This window comes from Littorina saxatilis, linkage group LG15 (genome assembly GCF_037325665.1).
Source record: "Littorina saxatilis isolate snail1 linkage group LG15, US_GU_Lsax_2.0, whole genome shotgun sequence".
In the NCBI taxonomy this organism is placed as follows: domain Eukaryota; kingdom Metazoa; phylum Mollusca; class Gastropoda; order Littorinimorpha; family Littorinidae; genus Littorina; species Littorina saxatilis.
Window position 1 is genome coordinate 22,430,368 of NC_090259.1, and position 19,239 is coordinate 22,449,606.

The following is a 19,239-nucleotide window of genomic DNA, read 5'->3' on the forward strand; positions in this document are numbered from 1 at the left end:
CTTTTCACAAATGTCAAAAGTGTTTTTACACAGTGACGTTTAATAAACGATTTTATCATCAACTGCACAGCGTGTTTGCAAAATACATAAGGTTCAGGATATAAGTGCTGATGATATTTTATTTATTTTATTTTAGTTAGTAAGTTAGTTATTAGTTAGTTAGTTTCATTTATTTTTATTTCTTTACTTTTTTATTTCTTTTATTTTTTTAATGTTTTGCTGAGTGCTGATGGTGTTTTGTTTCGTTGCAGGAATGGGTGTCAGCCACAGACATCAAGATTGTCCTGACGCGTATGAACACGTTTGGTGACGAGGTGTTCGGAGACCCCAAGGTGCTCAAGTCCTATTTCTACGCCATCTCTGACCTGGCTGTAGGGGCGAGGTGAGATCTGTTTTATCAATGACTTACTGTTTGGTGTTGGTGATGTCAGTATCACTATCAATAGAAATCTTTGCAACACATTTCAGAAGATGCAAATATGCACACACACAAAAATGTAAAAAAAGGTTAGTTAACCTGTTTTCTGCCAGTAAATATTTTTGTACAAAGCATTACCTGTATTTATCAGAATTAACAACCTACATAATGTGCCCCTGGGTGTATAAATAAATACATCACACACACACATTGTTGATGTTCTTCTTCTTCTTTGTTGTTGATGGAAGGTTTCTTTGCCCTTTAAATAAGTTTAAAGCAAGTTACCCAAGTTGAAATGAAACTAGCCAGCTGACGAGAAATCTGATAAACAAAGCGCTCTAAATGCTTATGACATGTGTAGTAGAGTAAGTGAGTTATTCATAACCATTCTCCTGGCACCTGAGAGAATAACAAGCATTGAAATGATTTATCAACAAGCGACTTTCATCGTAACGTAAATAGATTTGAACGTAATTAATTAATTATTAATGATATAATTAACAATAGTTACGTTCAAATGTTAAGATTAATTAATGAATGATTAAATGATTAGCTGACGAGAAAGTTGTTTGCTGTGATGTGCAGGTGTAAGTGCAACGGTCACGGCAGCTCCTGTGAGATTGTGCGGGATCAGAACCTGGAAGACCGGCTGACCTGTGAGTGCGAGCATTACACCACCGGGCCCGACTGCAACGAGTGTCTACCCTTTTACAACGACAGGCCCTGGTCACGCGCCACTGAACGCGACGCCAATGAGTGCATGCGTGAGTGAAAACTTAATTGTCTGATTGTTGATGGTGCTAGGGATGAGTTTTACACCGAAAGAACGCTTTCTGATGAGAATTTGTTTTGGTTTTGAAAACTTATAGCACTTCTGTATCTAGATTTTTTATGCAAGAAGTATCATTAGCTGTCTATAGCTTCTGTAATAGAAGGAATGTTAAAATGATCTTCCTGTGGGCACCCGTCGGCCTCACTTTCTCTCTTCCTATTCCCCCCTCCCCACCCTCCTCTCTATTTGCCCCGAACCCTCTTCTTCCCCAGTTCTCTTTCCCATTTCTTCTATCCCTATTTCTCTACAGGGATGAAGATTTCCATCAGGAATTCTTAATTTGAAAGAATATTTCATGACTCATTTCCTGAATGTCCCAAGCATCCAATACGGAAAAACGTTGTTTGTTTGTTTGTTTGTTTGTTTGTTCGTTCATGGGCTGAAACTCCCACGGCTTTTACGTGTATGACCGATTTTACCCCGCTGTTTAGGCAGCCATACGCCGCTTTCGGAGGAAGCATGCTGGGTATTTTTGTGTTTCTATAACCCACCGAACTCTGACATGAATTACAGGATCTTTTTCGTGCGCACTTGGTCTTGTGCTTGCGTGTACACACGGGGGTGTTCGGACACCGAGGAGAGTCTGCACACAAAGTTGACTCTGAAAAATAAATCTCTCGCCGAACGTGGGAACGAACTCACGCTGACAGCGGCCAACTGGATACAAATCCAGCGCGCTACCGACTGAGCTACATCCCCGCCCTGGAAAAACGTTATAAAAACCTGAAGACATAAGGTTCATGAGATCCCGAAGCCAAATTCTCCTGATTTTGAAAATGATCAGTTTTCATCCCCACCTCTTCTAACATGTGCAGTTTATTTCCTCAGTTGGTGTAAGCAAAAGAAAATATATTTGTTTCTCTTTACTGTTTGGATTTTGATTTAGGCAACCAAATTGAATCAAATCTGTTTTTATTTCCCATCTGATGTGTTTAAATGTTCTTGCCACATGCAGCCCTTTTGAGGAAAGTAGTCTAAAGGTAAGGAACCATGGTGAGCTGACATCGACATCTCTGTGTTTCTGTGTCAGTTATTTTGGGGTTAACTGGCGTTGTCTCGTTTGATTTTCAAGTTTTGAGTTTGTTTCTTTTGTTTATTTGGAAAGCTATTTATTTCCTTTTTGTTTTTATTCCAGGTCTTATTTCTGGATGTGATTTGAAAATGTAAACCATTCCTTAGGTCACTAGATTCCAACTAAGCCGATTGAGTGTATTTCAGTGTTTTACTCTGTGTTTCAGTGTTGCTTGCAGTTTCTTTTCTGGGATTTCTTTTGTTAGTGAGACACAAGGGTGTTGAGTTTACCAAGGCTTTTTGACTCACATGCGTAGCAAAAGTGAGTCTATGTACTCACCCGAGTCATCCGTCCGTCCGTCCGTCCGGACGTCCGGACGTCCGTCCGGAAAACTTTAACGTTGGCTATTTCTTGGACACTATTCAGTCTATCAGTACCAAATTTGGCAAGATGGTGTATGATGACAAGGCCCCAAAAAACATACATAGCATCTTGACCTTGCTTCAAGGTCAAGGTCGCAGGGGCCATAAATGTTGCCTAAAAAACAGCTATTTTTCACATTTTTCACATTTTCTCTGAAGTTTTTGAGATTGAATACCTCACCTATATATGATATATAGGGCAAAGTAAGCCCCATCTTTTCATACCAGTTTGGTTTACCTTGCTTCAAGGTCAAGGTCACAGGAGCTCTTCAAAGTTGGATTGTATACATATTTTGAAGTGACCTTGACCCTAAACTATGGAAGATAACTGTTTCAAACTTAAAAATTATGTGGGGCACATGTTATGCTTTCATCATGAGACACATTTGGTCACATATGATCAAGGTCAAGGTCACTTTGACCCTTATGAAATGTGACCAAAATAAGGTAGTGAACCACTAAAAGTGACCATATCTCATGGTAGAAAGAGCCAATAAGCACCATTGTACTTCCTATGTCTTGAATTAACATCTTTGTGTTGCATGACCTTGGATGACCTTGACCTTGGGTCAAGGTCACATGTATTTTGGTAGGAAAAATGTGTAAAGCATGTGAGTCGTATGGGCTTTGCCCTTCTTGTTTTGTGTGCTTTGCTTTGTTCTGTTGTGGTTGTTTTTTTGTTTTTATTTAAACCTCATTGGCAATACCTAGTGACTGAGTGTTACGCATATATACATATGTATGACATAAACCTCACCCGTTATACACATATTCCACCACCTTTTGCTCCACAAAAATATATATAGCACTAGTACTTAATTTGTGTGTGAGATTTATATTCTCAGAGACTGTTTAAAGGCTAGCCTTAACTAAGTTTCCTTTCACATTTATGTGTCCCTAAGATCTGATGATTTGTGTGCTTTCAGCCTGCGACTGTAACGGCCTGTCTGATCGCTGCTACTTTGACCCTGACCTGTACGCACAGACGGGACATGGCGGCCATTGTGAGATGTGCCGCGACAACACCGGGGGCCCTCACTGCGAGATCTGCCTCCCCAACCACTACCGTCGCATGCCAGAGAACAGGTGTCTGGCCTGTGGTTGCAACGAACTGGGTGAGTGTATCAATCAATCAATCAATCAATCAATATGAGGCTTATATCGCACGTATTCCGTGGGTACAGTTCTAAGCGCAGGGATTTATTTTTTTATCTTTTTAAAAAAAAAAATGTATGCAATTTATATCGCGCACAGTGTACAGTGCAACCCCCCTTTTGAGACTTCCAAGGAAATCAGGTTTTAAAAAGGAGTGTCTTAAAACGGAGGTTAATTTACGGAGGTTATGAACAGAAAATCTGAAATATCCAAGTATTAATAAGGGGGAATTTGGAGTTTTTAAAAGGGAGTTCCACTTTAGCAGTTGCAATGTGGAGATAATTATTCTGTCATGTGAGAGGTGTGTTTGTGTGTGTGTGTGTGTGTGTGAGCATGCGTCTGTACATATGCGCATGTGTGTGTGTGTGTGTGTGTGTGCTTGGGTCTGTGTGTAAGTGCATGTGTACGCGTGCAGAGGGGGTGCTGTTTTTGTCAGCAAATGTCGTATTGAAAAAGGGGTGTGTATTTGCTGAACAGTCCCTGTACTTAGAAAACATTCCATGCTGCAATACTACTGAAAGATTTAGTACAGAGTCAGAGCTTCACCAAGACTTTTTGTGTGTGCAGGGTTCAGTGGTAGGCACCATCTGTATGACGTGGGTTACTTTCTGATTGTACCCACATGGCTTATAGAGTATTTTTCTTCTTTTTCTTCGTTCATGGGCTAAAACTCCCACGTTCACTCATGTTTTTGCACGAGTAGATTTTTACGTGTATGATCGTTTTTGCCTTGCCATTCAGGCAGCAGATGCCGATTTCGGGGAATTTATATGGTGTAAACTTGTGTGTTTGTGTTGTTTGCAGGCTCTGAGAGTCTGCAGTGTGACGACCAGGGTCAGTGTCGCTGTAAGCCTGGCGTTGGTGGTGAGAGGTGTGACCGCTGTCTGCCCAACTACTACGACTTCAGCGACTCTGGCTGCCAGTAAGTCTGTGTGAGGGAGGAGAGAGTGTGTGTATCTGTGTCTGTTTGTTTGTGTGCGGGTGACTACTGCAGGCATGATATTTTTCTGTCGTTGGCAGATTTTCGTCATTTCAAAAGCTCAAGTAATCAATTTTTCATATCTCAAGATTGCACAATTTCGCATCATAAGTTTTTAAAAACTTTTTGTATAGACTTTCATGATCTTTTGCTTGTATTATCATAATGTCTATTTGTGAAGTGAATTCTAACTGTGTAAGCGATTAGTGTAAATGAAGACTTGCTTTGCCCAATATGCTTTTAATATTGCATTCATCAGGAATCATGGTCCAGATGTGCTTATTTTTTTCAGCAGTCAGAACATCATTATGGTCCGTTTAGAACAGAAGCTTTTTTTCATGAGAGCAGACGCTTGACCTAGGTTACATCTTGCCCATCTCAGTATGAACAAGTCGCGTAAGGCGAAATTACTACATTTAGTCAAGCTGTGGAACTCACAGAATGAAACTGAACGTAGTCCGCCGCTAGTGCAAAAGGCAGTGAAAGTGACGAGCCTGTTTGGCGCGGTAGCGGTTGCGCTGTGCTTCATAGCACGCTTTACTGTACCTCTCTTCGTTTTAACTTTCTGAGCGTGTTTTTAATCCAAACATATCATATCTATATGTTTTTGGAATCAGGAACCGACAAGGAATAAGATGAAATAGTTTTTAAAACGATTTCGGAAATTTAATTTTGATCATAATTTTTATATGTTTAATTTTCAGAGCTTGTTTTTAATCCAAATATAACATATTTATATGTTTTTGGAATCAGAAAATGATGAAGAATAAGATGAACGTAAATTTGGATCGTTTTATAAAAAAATTTTTTTTTTTTACAATTTTCAGATTTTTAATGACCAAAGTCATTAATTAATTTTTAAGCCACCAAACTGAAATGCAATACCGAAGTCCGGCCTTCGTCGAAGATTGCTTGGCCAAAATTTCAATCAATTTGATTAAAAACTGAGGGTGTGACAGTGCCGTCTCAAGTTTTACATAAAGCCGGATATGACGTCATCAAAGACATTTATCGAAAAAAAGAAAAAAACGTCCGGGGATATCATTCCCAGGAACTCTCATGTCAAATTTCATAAAGATCGGTCCAGTAGTTTAGTCTGAATCGCTCTACACACACACACAGACAGACACACACACACACACACACACATGCACCATGACCCTCGTCTCGATTCCCCCTCTATGTTAAAACATTTAGTCAAAACTTGACTAAATTTAAAAAGGCCTCATAGTCAGAGTTTGCTTGTGACTGGTTTTTGCTTCATTCGCAGATGTAGATAAAAATGAACTGCTTTAGAAGTGTGGTGAATGGTGCAAAATTGAAAGAATGGTAAATGCGTGCGATGTAAAGAATAACATTAGGAAGCGACCCGAATTGACAAAGTAATGAAAATGAAATGAAAATTACAAATCATATGCTGCAGTTCACTGACAATCGATTTCACATTCTTTCCACTTCAGGCCATGCGCGTGTGTGGTGGCGGGCAGTCTGGAAAACGAAGCTCGCTGTGACTCACGCACAGGGGAGTGTCGCTGTAAGGAGCACGTGGAGGGTCGGCGCTGTGACAGGTCAGTGCAACTGTCGATTGATTATGGGCGTGTGACTTCTGCCATTATTTATTTTACTGTCTTAGACCCCACAAAATGATTCATGTTTACCGACCGACCCTATTTTTCCTCCTGACCCTGGAATTTTTTTTGAATCTTCAAAAACAATTTTTTTGAAAATAACAAAACTCGATAAAGCAGACTTTACAAGTAAACTTACTCTTTACCGACATCCAGGGGGCACAGCTTGCACGATTCCCGGACACATGTGCCAGTGTACAAAACAAACTTCAATTAAAATCGAAAAGAAAAAACGAACACGACCTACAGACTCTAATTTTTTATCCTTGTCATCTGAAACAAACATTTTTTATTTGTTGGCCTTATGGGTGTTTCACTTCTGCCGTCTTCCATTTTTTCTTGTCAGGAAATTATGGTACTGCTTTTCATCATAGTCTGTACTGTTTGCAAGTGGCTGTGTTTGAATGTTTCAGTCCGAAACCAGGGTTTTTTGGACTAGATGAGAACAATCCATTTGGAGCTCTGTCGTGCTTCTGCTATGGTCACAGCTCTGTGTGTCAGAGTGCATCAGGATACTTTGGCTTCAACCTCACCACGGACTTTGAGACAGGTTCGTAATTATGCTTCCCTTTTTTGTCTTATCTGTTATGGCTGGAGATACAGAGAGAGTGTGTGGGTGTGTCGTTGTGTGCGTATGAAAGGAGAATTGCGCTGCAAGTGTGTGTGCCTGCGTATGTGATATGTCGGTGTCGGAGTGCACGTCTTGGAGAATTTGTGTGAGAGAGAAAGAGAGTGTATGAACTGAACCTTCTCTGGGAGAAAATGAGAGAAGGGATATTGGTGTGTCTGTGTGTGAGAGAAAGAGAGTGTATGAACTGAACCTTCTCTGGGAGAAAATGAGAGAAGGGATATTGGTGTGTCTGTGTGAGAGAGAAAGAGAGTGTATGAACTGAACCTTCTCTGGGAGAAAATGAGAGAAGGGATATTGGTGTGTCTGTGTGAGAGAGAAAGAGAGTGTATGAACTGAACCTTCTCTGGGAGAAAATGAGAGAAGGGATATTGGTGTGTCTGTGTGTGAGAGTGTGTGAGCATGTGTGAGTGTGTGTGTGTGCACATGTGTGTGCGTGGGCACCTTCGTATGCGTGCATATCTGTCTGTCTGCAGTAATGACTGACTGCCTTTTTCTGGCTGAATTTTTCTGAGTTTCTGTATATAAAAATTGCGCTGAAACTTATAATGATTGTGTTTATTCAACTGGAACATTTTGCGCGGGCAGGAAAGGAAAGGTGGACAGCCATTTCACGCAGCGGAGACGAACTGGACACTCAGTTCAACGGAGTTACGGAGAAACTAGGGGTCAGCGCACCTTCCATGGAGGTCGTCTACTTTAACGCTCCAGGTCAGTATTTATACAGTCGAACTTGTCTTTAATGACCACCCAAGGGACTGACCAATAGCGGTCGCAAGAGACAGGTGGTCTCCATGGAAATTGAACTATATAGAAAAAACTTTAAGGGTATCCTATGGGGTGGTTGTTGTGGGCAGGTGGTCTTTACTGAGAGGTGGTCGCTGAGGAAGTTTGACTGTTCCTGGCTTGGAATGTATTGACGACACATGTCCGTAATTGGCTTTTGATACCAGAGAGGACACAAATGTTAACTTGAATCAACTTATGTGTGAATCTGTGTGTCTGTCTGTCTGTCTGTCTGTCTGTCTGTCTGTCTGTGCGTGTGTGTGAGTAGAGCGATTCAGACTAAACTACTGGACCGATCTTTATGAAATTTTACATGAGAGTTCCTGGGAATGATATCCCCGGACGTTTTTTTTTTTTTTTCGATAAATGTCTTTGATGACGTCATATCCGGCTTTTTGTAAAAGTTGAGGCGGCACTGTCACACCCTCATTTTTCAATCAAATTGATTGAAATTTTGGTCAAGCAATCTTTGACGAAGGCCGGACTTCGGGGTATTGCATTTCAGCTTGGTGGCTTAAAAATTAATTAATGACTTTGGTCATTACAAATCTGAAAATTGTAAAAAAAATAAAAAATTATAAAACGATCCCAATTTACGTTCATTTTATTCTTCATCATTTCCTGATTCCAAAAACATATAAATGTGTTATATTTGGATTAAAAACAAGCTCTGAAAATTAAAAATATAAAAATTATGATCAAAATTAAATTTTCGAAATCAATTTAAAAACACTTTCATCTTATTCCTTGTCGGTTCCTGATTCCAAAAACATATAGATATGATATATTTGGATTAAAAACACGCTCAGAAAGTTAAAACAAAGAGAGGTACACTAAAGCGTGCTATGAAGCACAGCGCAACCGCTACCGCGCCAAACAGGCTCGTCACTTTCACTGTCTTTTGCACTAGCAGCGGACTACGTTCAGTTTTATTCTGTGAGTTCCACAGCTTGACTAAATGTAGTAATTTCGCCTTACGCGACTTGTTCTTCTTCTTCAGATCAGCTCAGATGCATGAGAAATATTATTAATCTTAAATATGTATTTGTTCACACAAGGCTTGATTTTTTTTGACAGCATTGCCTTTTTTTCTGAAGAATGGTTATTGCTTTTTTAATCGTCCTAGGGAGACTACCGTCGCCCTTCATAGCAGACTCTGCAGAGTTGTTCGCCTTAGAAGTTGTGAGCTATTTATAGCTAGCTCGCAAGGCAACACCTGTGGATTGTAGAGTTCTGCTTGTGATGGGGTCTGGCGGCTTTTGTCTCTTTGTATGTTCTTGCCTTCCTTTGTGAAGCAGTAACAGTTTTTATAGGGCTTAGAAATAAGCTCTAAAATTCTCAATCCTGTTTGATTGGACTTCGCCTCCAAAGGGGATTGTGGTGTTTCGGCACTCGGTTACATAAGTATTGCAATTCGTGTACAAAATCCCTCCCATCTTCAAAATATTGCCACTAATACTACCCCTCCCATCGTAAATATTCGGCATCAAATTTGGTGAGCATATTCAGGTGGACCCCGGGCACAAACTGGTGGATGAAAATTTTCAACACGTGCTCTAAGCCGGCAAACCGCCACGCTGCATACTCTGTCTCGCGATCCACCCGGCGAAGCCGGGTATTCCTCTAGTATGTATATATGTATAAGTTACAGCTCCATCCATCCATGGTATCGCCTGATATTTTGTCGAGACTGGGTCAATGAATATGATGACGTCACTCGAGGCTCTGCCGAGAGTGACGTCATTATATTCTTTCACCCTGTCGAGACAAAATATCACGCGATACCATGGATGGACGGAGCTGTAACGTATATATATATGGCATGACCAAAGTAAAGAGAATTTGTCATGGGATGTGGAAACAAATCATTGGAAATTCACCATGGGCAATCAACCCAAGCCTAGAAGTTGTAGAACTATATTTTGTTTCAGTCTTGGCAAGGCCAGTTTTGTCCAGTTCCGGAAAAGACATCATGAATTCATTCACCCTGCCGAGACGAAAAAAAAAAATTCCATGGATGAAAACGTATAAGCTTATATCCCGTGACGCATCAAAGCTAAATTTTGTTTTGAAATGTCTTCACAACGTACAGATAACTTATAACGACATAATCGCCTTCACAAGACAGGAAAAACGCACACTTTGTTTTTCGTCTGCTACAAATCTAGTCTTGTTGGTTGACGGAGAGAATAAAGCTTCAATCGTACCTTCATCAACAGGAATAAATGCTCAATCCGCTGTCAGTTCGCAACTGAACCTTGTTTTTCTTCTTTAACATTTTGGTTAACATTGAAACGGCAATCCAAAAGAGTGTTTCAGCTGTTTCAAGACACAGGCTTAGCTCCTTCTTTTGAGTTGCTTTTCAGTCTAAAATGACACCGGAAGCGAACAAATTGTCGCGTATACTGTCGTCACAAAAAGACGTCATGACAAAGTTACACGCAAAGCGAAAGAGACTTTGACGTCATTTACTTTTGTTCGGAATTTTCCGTCTGTTCCTAGCTTGTCAGTGAAGACCTGACGTGAGTAAGCTTACCCAAAACGTCTTTGTTCTCTATTCACATTGCAGCTGTGAAATAATCAGTCTTGTGTCTCGGTCGTGTAGGTACAGAGTTTGCTTCTGCAACCATTGTGTTCGTGTTGATGACGGCTTCATAAGACAAATCAGCGAATCTATCGTGAGGAAGACGTTTATGTACAAATCACCGAACCCAACCCATTTTTTGTGTGCATTTTTCTGAAGAATAAACTGCATGTGGTTAATTTCATCCGTTTAATGCTTGTCGAAACGAGCCATAAGGCTTTAGAATAAAAGATTTCACGCATTGCTTGGCAATCTGATCACAGATGAGGTCGTAGTTTGTAGGTTGAATCTATGAATCGGCCAGAGATAGATCTGCATTTCTGGTACGACCTTCCAGATTATCAACAGCGGGTTCATGGTCGGAATCAAGAGGTCAAATTTGCGTGGCTCCCAATCATTTCATAAAAGATTTCCATTTTCTTGTTTCTGCGGCTGCGCAAGTTATTTTGCCTAGGTCATGGCCGAACTTTAGGCCTACGGAGAAATATCGCTGGATATTTTCTCCCTAGATTAACAGAGACAAAGAAGGGAAGTCATGCTGTATATATATATACACGACTGTTTTCTGAAGGGAATATTAAATGTAGCAGAGAAAGCTTACTGTAGTTTTTGCATTAACCTGAGCGCAGTGTGTTCAGCACTTTTTTTTCCCGCAGCCTCACAATACAGTAACAAGATGTGATTTCGCATTTCAAATTTTGTCCACCCACAGAGCGTTACCTAGGTGACCAGCGCTTCAGCTACAACCAGTTCATAGCCTTTGAGCTCCAGATCGGAGAGGAAACGTCGCGACCTTCGGTGGTGGATGTGATTATCGAGAGTGCGGACCAGCGGATTGCCACACACATCTTCGCCCAGAGCAATCCTGTGCCCGGCGTGACGTCGCAGAATTACGCATTTAGGATCCATGAAGATTCGTCGTACCAGTGGTCTCCACGTCTCAAGCCCATCGAGTTTATCAGTATACTGGCCAATGTTACTGCCCTCAAGATCAGGGCCACTTATAACCCTGATGGTAGGTTGTGTTTGTTTGTGTGTGTGGGTGTGTGTGTGTGTGTGTGTGTGTATGTGTGTGTGTGTGTGTGTGTGATGTGTCATGCTTGTGCTGGTTTCAGCATACTAGCCAATGTTACTGCCCTCAAGATCAGGGCCACTTATAACCCTGATGGTAGGTTGTGTGTTGGTTTGGTGTGTGTTGGTTTGGTGTGTGTGAATTGTGTCATGCTGGTGGTTTGCTGTGTCTCCTTGTCAGAAAGCTGTGAAGCTGGTTCTTTGCCCTCTGTTTAGGCCATGAACAAGAATCAGTGTGTGGACTGACCCCTTTTTCCTCCTACTGCCTCAAATGTCATTGAGCGAAATTGACTTTGTGACATTAACTTCGTGAAGCTGGCTACACACAGCTTTGGCACTGAATTTTTGGTAAAAGGACTTGGGGAAGTGTTCACGAAGTCAACTTTCGCGCTCTGTTAAAGATAGCCTTTACAAAGCTTTCAAGTGTCTCAGAACTGAACTGCTGTTTTCATTATTTTCACCGCAGTTTAGAAATGCTCCCGTTGCCGCTGAGATGGACAGTGAAACGAGCCATGCTGCTTTCCTTAAGACAAGAACAAAAATCAATGATTCAGATTCCCTGCTGACCCTATTTTTTCCTCCTGATCCCAGAACGTTTTTTTACCCTTACCCCCTCAAAAATAAATTTAAAAATGAGAAAACTGGATTCTTTACACTTTACAAGAAAAATTACTGTCTTCCAGCATCCAGCTCATTTTCCAGCCAAGTAAAAGCCACATGTGCCTGTGTGAATACGAAGCAATTAAACTTCAGTTAAAATAAAAAAATTTAAAAAAAAGTAACCGACCTATCAACTCTTATTTTTGTTGGCCTTGTCATCGAAACCAATTTTTAAAATGTTTTTGTCTTACAGGTGTTGGTTTCATCGACGACATCAAGCTGGGCTCGGCACGTCAAGGTGTGAATGGCGGCCCTGTAGCTCGCTGGGTGGAGCAGTGCACATGTCCCGAAGGCTACATTGGTCAGTTCTGTGAGTCGTGCGCCCCTGGTTACCGCCGCGATGTGGTCAACGGTGGCCCCTTCGCCCGCTGCGTGCCCTGCGAGTGCAACAGTCACTCCGACATCTGTGACGTCAATACAGGTGAGTGGTATTTGCCTGGGAGAACAGGTACAGTGGAACCCCTCTTTTCCGACCCCCCCCCCTATTTTAAGACTCCCTCCCTTTTAAGACCCTACTTTTTGTTCATAACCTCTGTATATTTACCCCTATTTTAAGACTCCCTCCTTTTTAAGACCCCATTTTCTCAGACTTTTGGCAGCCTTAGAGTGGAGGTTTCACTGTATGATGGAACTGATGAACAAAGCTTCATTAGACCATGTTTCGGAAATAACTCTGTTGGGTTTGCAAGGGTTGTGAGGGAGCGAATGCTCTTGCTTTTATTGAGTCAAACTTGACATTATAGGCCAGTCACTAGCGAGGGGTGTGTCCGAAAGACATGGTCAAGAAGCCTGTGTAGAATGATTGCCTCACTAAAAGCAAGAGTTATTTTTGGAGTTCCTCTATTGGTAACATTTTAAATGCTGACTATTTGCAGTTGAGCATGTTGCGACTTCAAAATTGTATCACAATGTTGGATGTAGCCTTGCTGAGGAGATAAGTCATGACCACACCCCCCCCTCCCCCCTCCCATACTTTGTAGGTTTAAGAGTATATACTCATCTTTCTTTGCTGTAATCTTTGATTTCTTCCATGAAATGAAAAATTGGTTTTGGTTGTTTTTGTCCTCATTGCGTTGAATGGAAGGAGTAATGGTAAGTGAAAGGTTTATTATCTTTGAATACTTAAAATGTCAGCCTGCCATTGATACAGCTTTTAAATATTGACCTGTCGGGGAATATCTCTGTTATTGATGTCATTGCTGTCCGTCTGTTTCTTCAATCAATCAAACCAGAAGTTGTTGTTCAGGTCGCTGCATCTGCGAGCACAACACAGAAGGCACCAACTGCGAGCGGTGTCTGCGCGGTTTCTATGGCGACCCCACCAACGGAACACCCAACGACTGTCAGCCCTGCCCCTGCCCCAACGGCGGCCCTTGCATCCAGCTGCCCAACAGCGACGTGGTCTGCACTGAGTGTGACGAGGGCTATGGAGGTATGTACTGCTTGGGTTCGTGTCTGTCTTTGTGTGTCTCTCTCTGTCTTTATGTTCCTGTCTCTCTGCCTCTTTTAATTTATGTTTTTGTCTCTTTGTCTTTTTTGTTCAACAGACCTTATACAGAAAGAGAGCTTGGGTGGTGTCTTCATGAATGGGGATTGGAAAATGATAGTGCTTTGTCTGTCTTTCTCTATGAATGGAGATTGGGAAATGGTAAAGCTTTGTCTTTCATTCTCATGAACTGGGATTGGGATGAATTCAAATCGGGAAATGGTAGTGTTTTGTCTGTCTTTCTCTATGAATGAAGATTGGGAAATGGTTGTGCTTTGTCTTCTCTATGAATTCAAATTGGGAAATGGTAAAGCTTTGTCTTTCATTCTCATGAACTGGGATTGGGATGAATTCAAATTGGGAAATGGTAGTGCTTTGTCTTTCTCTATGAATTCAAATTGGGAAATGGTAGTGCTTTGTCTTTCTCTATGAATTCAAATTGGGAAATGGTAGTGCTTTGTCTTTCTCTATGAATTCAAATTGGAAAATGGTAAAGCTTTGTCTGTCTTTTTCTGTCTCTGCGTATCTGTCACTCTGTGGGAATGTCTCTGTTTCTTGAGAAAGACCATGGCTGCCTGTTTCTCAAATACACCTGAACACACACACACAACTCACGCTTTTTTTCACTTCGGGACACTTTTTTATATTTAGTCAAGTTTTGACTAAATATTTTAACATCGAGGGGGAATCGAAACGAGGGTCGTGGTGTATGTGCGTGTGTGTGTCTGTGTCTGTGTGTCTGTGTGTCTGTGTGTGTGTGTGTGTGTGTAGAGCGATTCAGACTAAACTACTGGACCGATCTTTATGAAATTTGACATGAGAGTTCCTGGGTATGAAATCCCCGAACGTTTTTTTCTTTTTTTTGATGACGTCATATCCGGCTTTTCGTGAAAGTTGAGGCGGCACTGTCACGCCCTCATTTTTCAACCAAATTGGTTGAAATTTTGGTCAAGTAATCTTCGACGAAGCCCGGACTTCGGTATTGCATTTCAGCTTGGTGGCTTAAAAATTAATTAATGACTTTGGTCATTAAAAATCTGAAAATTGTAAAAAAAATTAAAAATTTATAAAACGATGTTATATTTGGATTAAAAACAAGCTCTGAACATTAAATATATAAAATTTATTATCAAAATTAAATTTTCCAAATCAATTTAAAAACACTTTCATCTTATTCCTTGTCGGTTCCTGATTCCAAAAACATATAGATATGATATGTTTGGATTAAAAACACGCTCAGAAAGTTAAAACAAAGAGAGGTACAGAAAAGCGTGCTATCCTTCTTAGCGCAACTACTACCCCGCTCTTCTTGTCAATTTCACTGCCTTTGCCATGAGCGGTGGACTGACGATGCTACGAGTATACGGTCTTGCTGAAAAATGGCATTGCGTTAAGTTTCATTCTGTGAGTTCGACAGCTACTTGACTAAATATTGTATTTTCGCCTTACGCGACTTGTTGTTTTTACCTTCTCATAGATGTTTTCTTTAAATAATTATGACTGAGTAATGCAAGTGTGAAGCAATATTTGCCAGACCCTTTTCATGCGTCCACAGAAACCTGACATCTACATGGAACGTTTTGCTGTGTTCAACTTGAGCCACCCCTGTTGTTCAGTCACTCTACTTCCAGTTTGTGTTGACTTATTGTTTGCCCTTTGTTGCCAGGCAACCTGTGTGACCTGTGTCTGGATGGATATTCGGGTGACCCCATGGGTCGCTCTGGTAGACGTCGCCCCTGCGAACGCTGTACTTGTAACGGCAACATCGACTCCAATGCTGTTGGCAACTGCAACTCGTGAGTTCTTGGTTTTATACAGCATTCTCTGTACTGCCCCCCAAAAATGATGCATTCAGCTAGTACCAGAGAAACAGGTTGTAGCAATGATTTGCCAATATTGTTTGTTGTATGCAGCATTTTCTGTACTTCAGTATCAAAGATTGTGCAGTGGTCTTGCGCAAGAGAAGCAGGCTGTTAAAAAAATGTTCCAAAAGGCAACCCTTATAGTGTTACAACGGGTTTGTTTAGTTCTTCTTCTTCTTCTTCTGCGTTCGTGGGCTCAAACTCCCACGTACACTCGTGTTTTTGCATGAGTGGTATTTTACGTGTATGACTGTTTTTACCCCGCCATTTAGGCAGCCATTTGCCGATTTCGGGGGAAGCATGCTGGGTATTTTCGTGTTTCTATAACCCACCGAACTCTGAAATGGATTACAGGATCTTTTTCGTGCGCACTTGGTCTTGTGCTTGCGTGTACACACGGGGGTGTTCGGACACCGAGGAGAGTCTGCACACAAAGTTGACTCTGAGAAATAAATCTCTCGCCGAACGTGGGGACGAACTCACGCTGACAGCGGCCAACTGTATACAAATCCAGCGCGCTACCGACTGAGCTACATCCCCGCCCCGTTTGTTTAGTTCAAAGAAGTACTGTGCCTACGATTTTCGTAAATGCTGTCTTTGCCTGCATTTCAGTAGCTGAAAAATGTATTTGTAATGTTGAAAATTCCCTCATTCATTTTTTGAGGGAATACAGATGTCTCATGTTTGTTAGACTCTTTGTTCCACAGCTCTTCCTTGGGGTGAAATTGTATTGTTTTGTGTGTTGACAGAACGACTGGGGAATGTTTGAAGTGCATCTACAACACTGGTGGCTTTTACTGTGAGAACTGTCTGCCCAACTTCTATGGCGACGCTCTTGCTGAACCCCGGGGACAATGTCAAGGTCAGTCCGATTGTCCCCAGTGTGTGTGTGTGTGTGTATGTCTGTGTGGGTGTGGGGGGGGGGGGGGGTATGGGTGTGTGTGTGTGTATGAGTGATTTGTTTTGGTAACAACATTGTTGGTTCACCGATTCAAAACCTGTGTTGTTAGTTTTGAAGTTGGAATCTCTGAATTCAGTTTTTAAATTGTTTTATACAGCAGAAGAAGCAACCAAGGAAAAATCCTACCGCAAGTCAAATCCAAAAACAACTAGACTGCCAACGTTTTAAAATGACCGTAATAATTTGTTTGGTCAGAATTAAACGTTCCTATAACATACCTTTTTTTTTTCCTTTTTATTTTTAACTGTGTGTGATTGTTACAGCCTGTAGCTGCTACCCGAGCGGCACGGTCATTCAGCCAGGTGTGGTGGGGTGCGACCCTCAGACCGGTCAGTGTCCCTGTCTGCCCAACGTGGGAGGACGACGATGTGACCGCTGCGAGCCCGGCTACTGGGACCTGGATAGCGAAAATGGTGGGTCGGCGTTGTTGTTGTTGGTGTTGGTGTTGTTGTTGGTGGTGTTGTTGGTGTTGTTCTTGATCTTGTTGTTCTTGTTGTTGAGCTCAGACTTTTCTTGTCATTTGCCGAATAGTATTCCTTATGATAGATGTAATGCTCTTTTTCTTCTTCTTGTTCTTCTTGTTGTTGCTTTTAGTTTTAGGTATGAAAAGTTGTTACTTCAACAACTTTGGGTCAATAATTATGAAATTCTGTGGGAACGTTTGTGGTAGCTGTGTAGTTTGTGTAAAGGATGGTTCCACTTCCATTTATGTTTATGTTCAATATGTGCACTGTTTAACACTGAGCCATTTATATTTTTGCAATGAACAATCTCATTTGTATTGCCGTATATACCTTTGTGAGGCATGCTAAGGTACATCAGGTATTATAAACGCAATGCACAACAGTATCTCACTCATGTTGTGACAATGTGTACTTGAGGCTGTGAGGTGTGCTAAGGTACATCAGGTATTATAAACGCAATGCACAACAGTATCTCACCCACGTTGTGACAATGTGTACTTGAGGCTGTGAGGCGTGCGACTGTGACCTCCACTTTAGGCTGTGAGGCTTGCGACTGTGACCTCCACTTGAGGCTGTGAGGCGTGCGACTGTGACCTCCACTTTAGGCTGTGAGGCTTGCAACTGTGACCTCCACTTTAGGCTGTGAGGCTTGCGACTGTGACCTCCACTTTAGGCTGTGAGGCGTGCGACTGTGACCTCCACTTGAGGCTGTGAGGCGTGCGACTGTGACCTCCACTTTAGGCTGTGAGGCGTGCGACTGTGACCTCCACTTTAGGCTGTGAGGCGTGCGACTGTGACCTCCACTTTAGGCTGTGAGGCGTGCGACTGTGACCTCCACTTTAGGCTGTGAGGCGTGCGACTGTGACCTCCACTTGAGGCTGTGAGGCGTGCGACTGTGACCTCCACTTTAGGACCCTCCTTTCTCAGAGGTTCTCTTGGTAACCTCTGTAAATTGACCTCCATTTTGAGACTCCCTCCTTTTTAAGACCCGACTTTCCCACATTTTTAGAGGTTTTAAAAGCAGACCTGGGAACCCATACGATTTTGCCGTATTCTGTGCGCATGATTGTCGAGAATACGATCAGTACGGTAAAAATACGACGAGAAAAATTCCTAGACTACTTTTATTCACAAGCCCATCTTGAAGCCGATCCAGTATTTTGACACATGATTACAGTTTTTGTCAGTAAAAATTGAAAAAAGGATTTGTTTTAAATGTACATGTATAGGTAAACTTAATTAGCGATGTGGCGGACGCATGTGAAGCAGGTTTGAATCATGGATGTTCAAATGCTGTGTGGAGTACGCTCATTTTTCTGAAAATACACCAAGTTTGTTTGAGAATACTTTTAGTGCAAAACGGGGGTTCCCAGGTCTGTAAAAGGGGGGGGGGGGGGGGGGGGGGGAGTCTCAAAATAGAGGTCCATTTACAGAGGTTATGAAGAGAACATCTGAGAAAGGGGGGTCCTAAAGTATCTCATCCTTGTTCAATGTTGTGACAATGTGTACTTCAGGCTGTGAGGCGTGCGACTGTGACCGTATCGGATCCACCAACTACACGTGTGAGGAGCGGGGCGGCCAGTGTCAGTGCAAGCAGGGCGTGACCGGTCGGCGATGCGACACCTGTCAGCGCTTCTTCTTCGGCTTCTCTCAGACCGGCTGTCAAGGTAAAGGACGACTGGGATGATGATACATGTTGTTTTATGCCCTCATGGTTAAACCATTAGGGGCATGTTTCTGGGTGTTACCCCCCCACTCCCCCCCCCCCCCACACTGTTGGATGAAACACACGGATGAATGTATGTTTAGGTGTATTTGAAATCAGCCACCTGCACTTATGGCAGAATGACCGAGGTCTTTTTTACGTGCCACTGTGGTGACACGGGGGTTGGACATGAATACCGTCTCTGAGTCTGCACATCAAGTTGACCCGTGTCCGTCCCTGCCTGGAAAAACTGGGATGACTGTCCTATCTACTAGGTATGGTGCCACAAAGGGCATAACTTTCAGCGTGTAACTGCAACCTGAGACACGATATCAATCTTGACTGCCTTAAGACGGGTATACCCGTCCTGTGCCTGTGCATCCGCAGCGCCTTAAGACTGGTAAAACCGTCTTCTCCGTTCAGGAATTTTCCAGAAATGCTGTGTCACTGCTGACACACAAATACTAGCCAATGCCTTAGTAGGATACCTCATTCTCATGACTAAATATAACTGGTGACCCGATTTTGTGTTATTACATCTGGCAGTGAAAGGGTTAAAAGAAGAACGAAGACATCTTTTTTTCAC

At 42.1% G+C, this 19,239-nt stretch overlaps 1 protein-coding gene across 1 annotated transcript in view; it reads left to right on the forward strand.

Annotated features, from left to right (window-relative positions):
* LOC138948825 (laminin subunit gamma-1-like) overlaps positions 1–19,239 on the forward strand; it is an 80,018-nt gene that overhangs the window by 15,859 nt on the left and 44,920 nt on the right. Inside the window, exons 3-16 of the mRNA XM_070320453.1 lie at positions 252–382; positions 1,004–1,182; positions 3,611–3,799; positions 4,644–4,761; positions 6,279–6,386; positions 6,860–6,996; positions 7,663–7,785; positions 11,157–11,459; positions 12,369–12,596; positions 13,422–13,607; positions 15,328–15,457; positions 16,273–16,385; positions 16,748–16,897; positions 18,463–18,615. Of these exons, the coding sequence (XP_070176554.1) occupies positions 252–382; positions 1,004–1,182; positions 3,611–3,799; positions 4,644–4,761; positions 6,279–6,386; positions 6,860–6,996; positions 7,663–7,785; positions 11,157–11,459; positions 12,369–12,596; positions 13,422–13,607; positions 15,328–15,457; positions 16,273–16,385; positions 16,748–16,897; positions 18,463–18,615 (2,248 nt within the window). The remainder of the gene's footprint in view (positions 1–251; positions 383–1,003; positions 1,183–3,610; positions 3,800–4,643; positions 4,762–6,278; positions 6,387–6,859; positions 6,997–7,662; positions 7,786–11,156; positions 11,460–12,368; positions 12,597–13,421; positions 13,608–15,327; positions 15,458–16,272; positions 16,386–16,747; positions 16,898–18,462; positions 18,616–19,239) is intronic.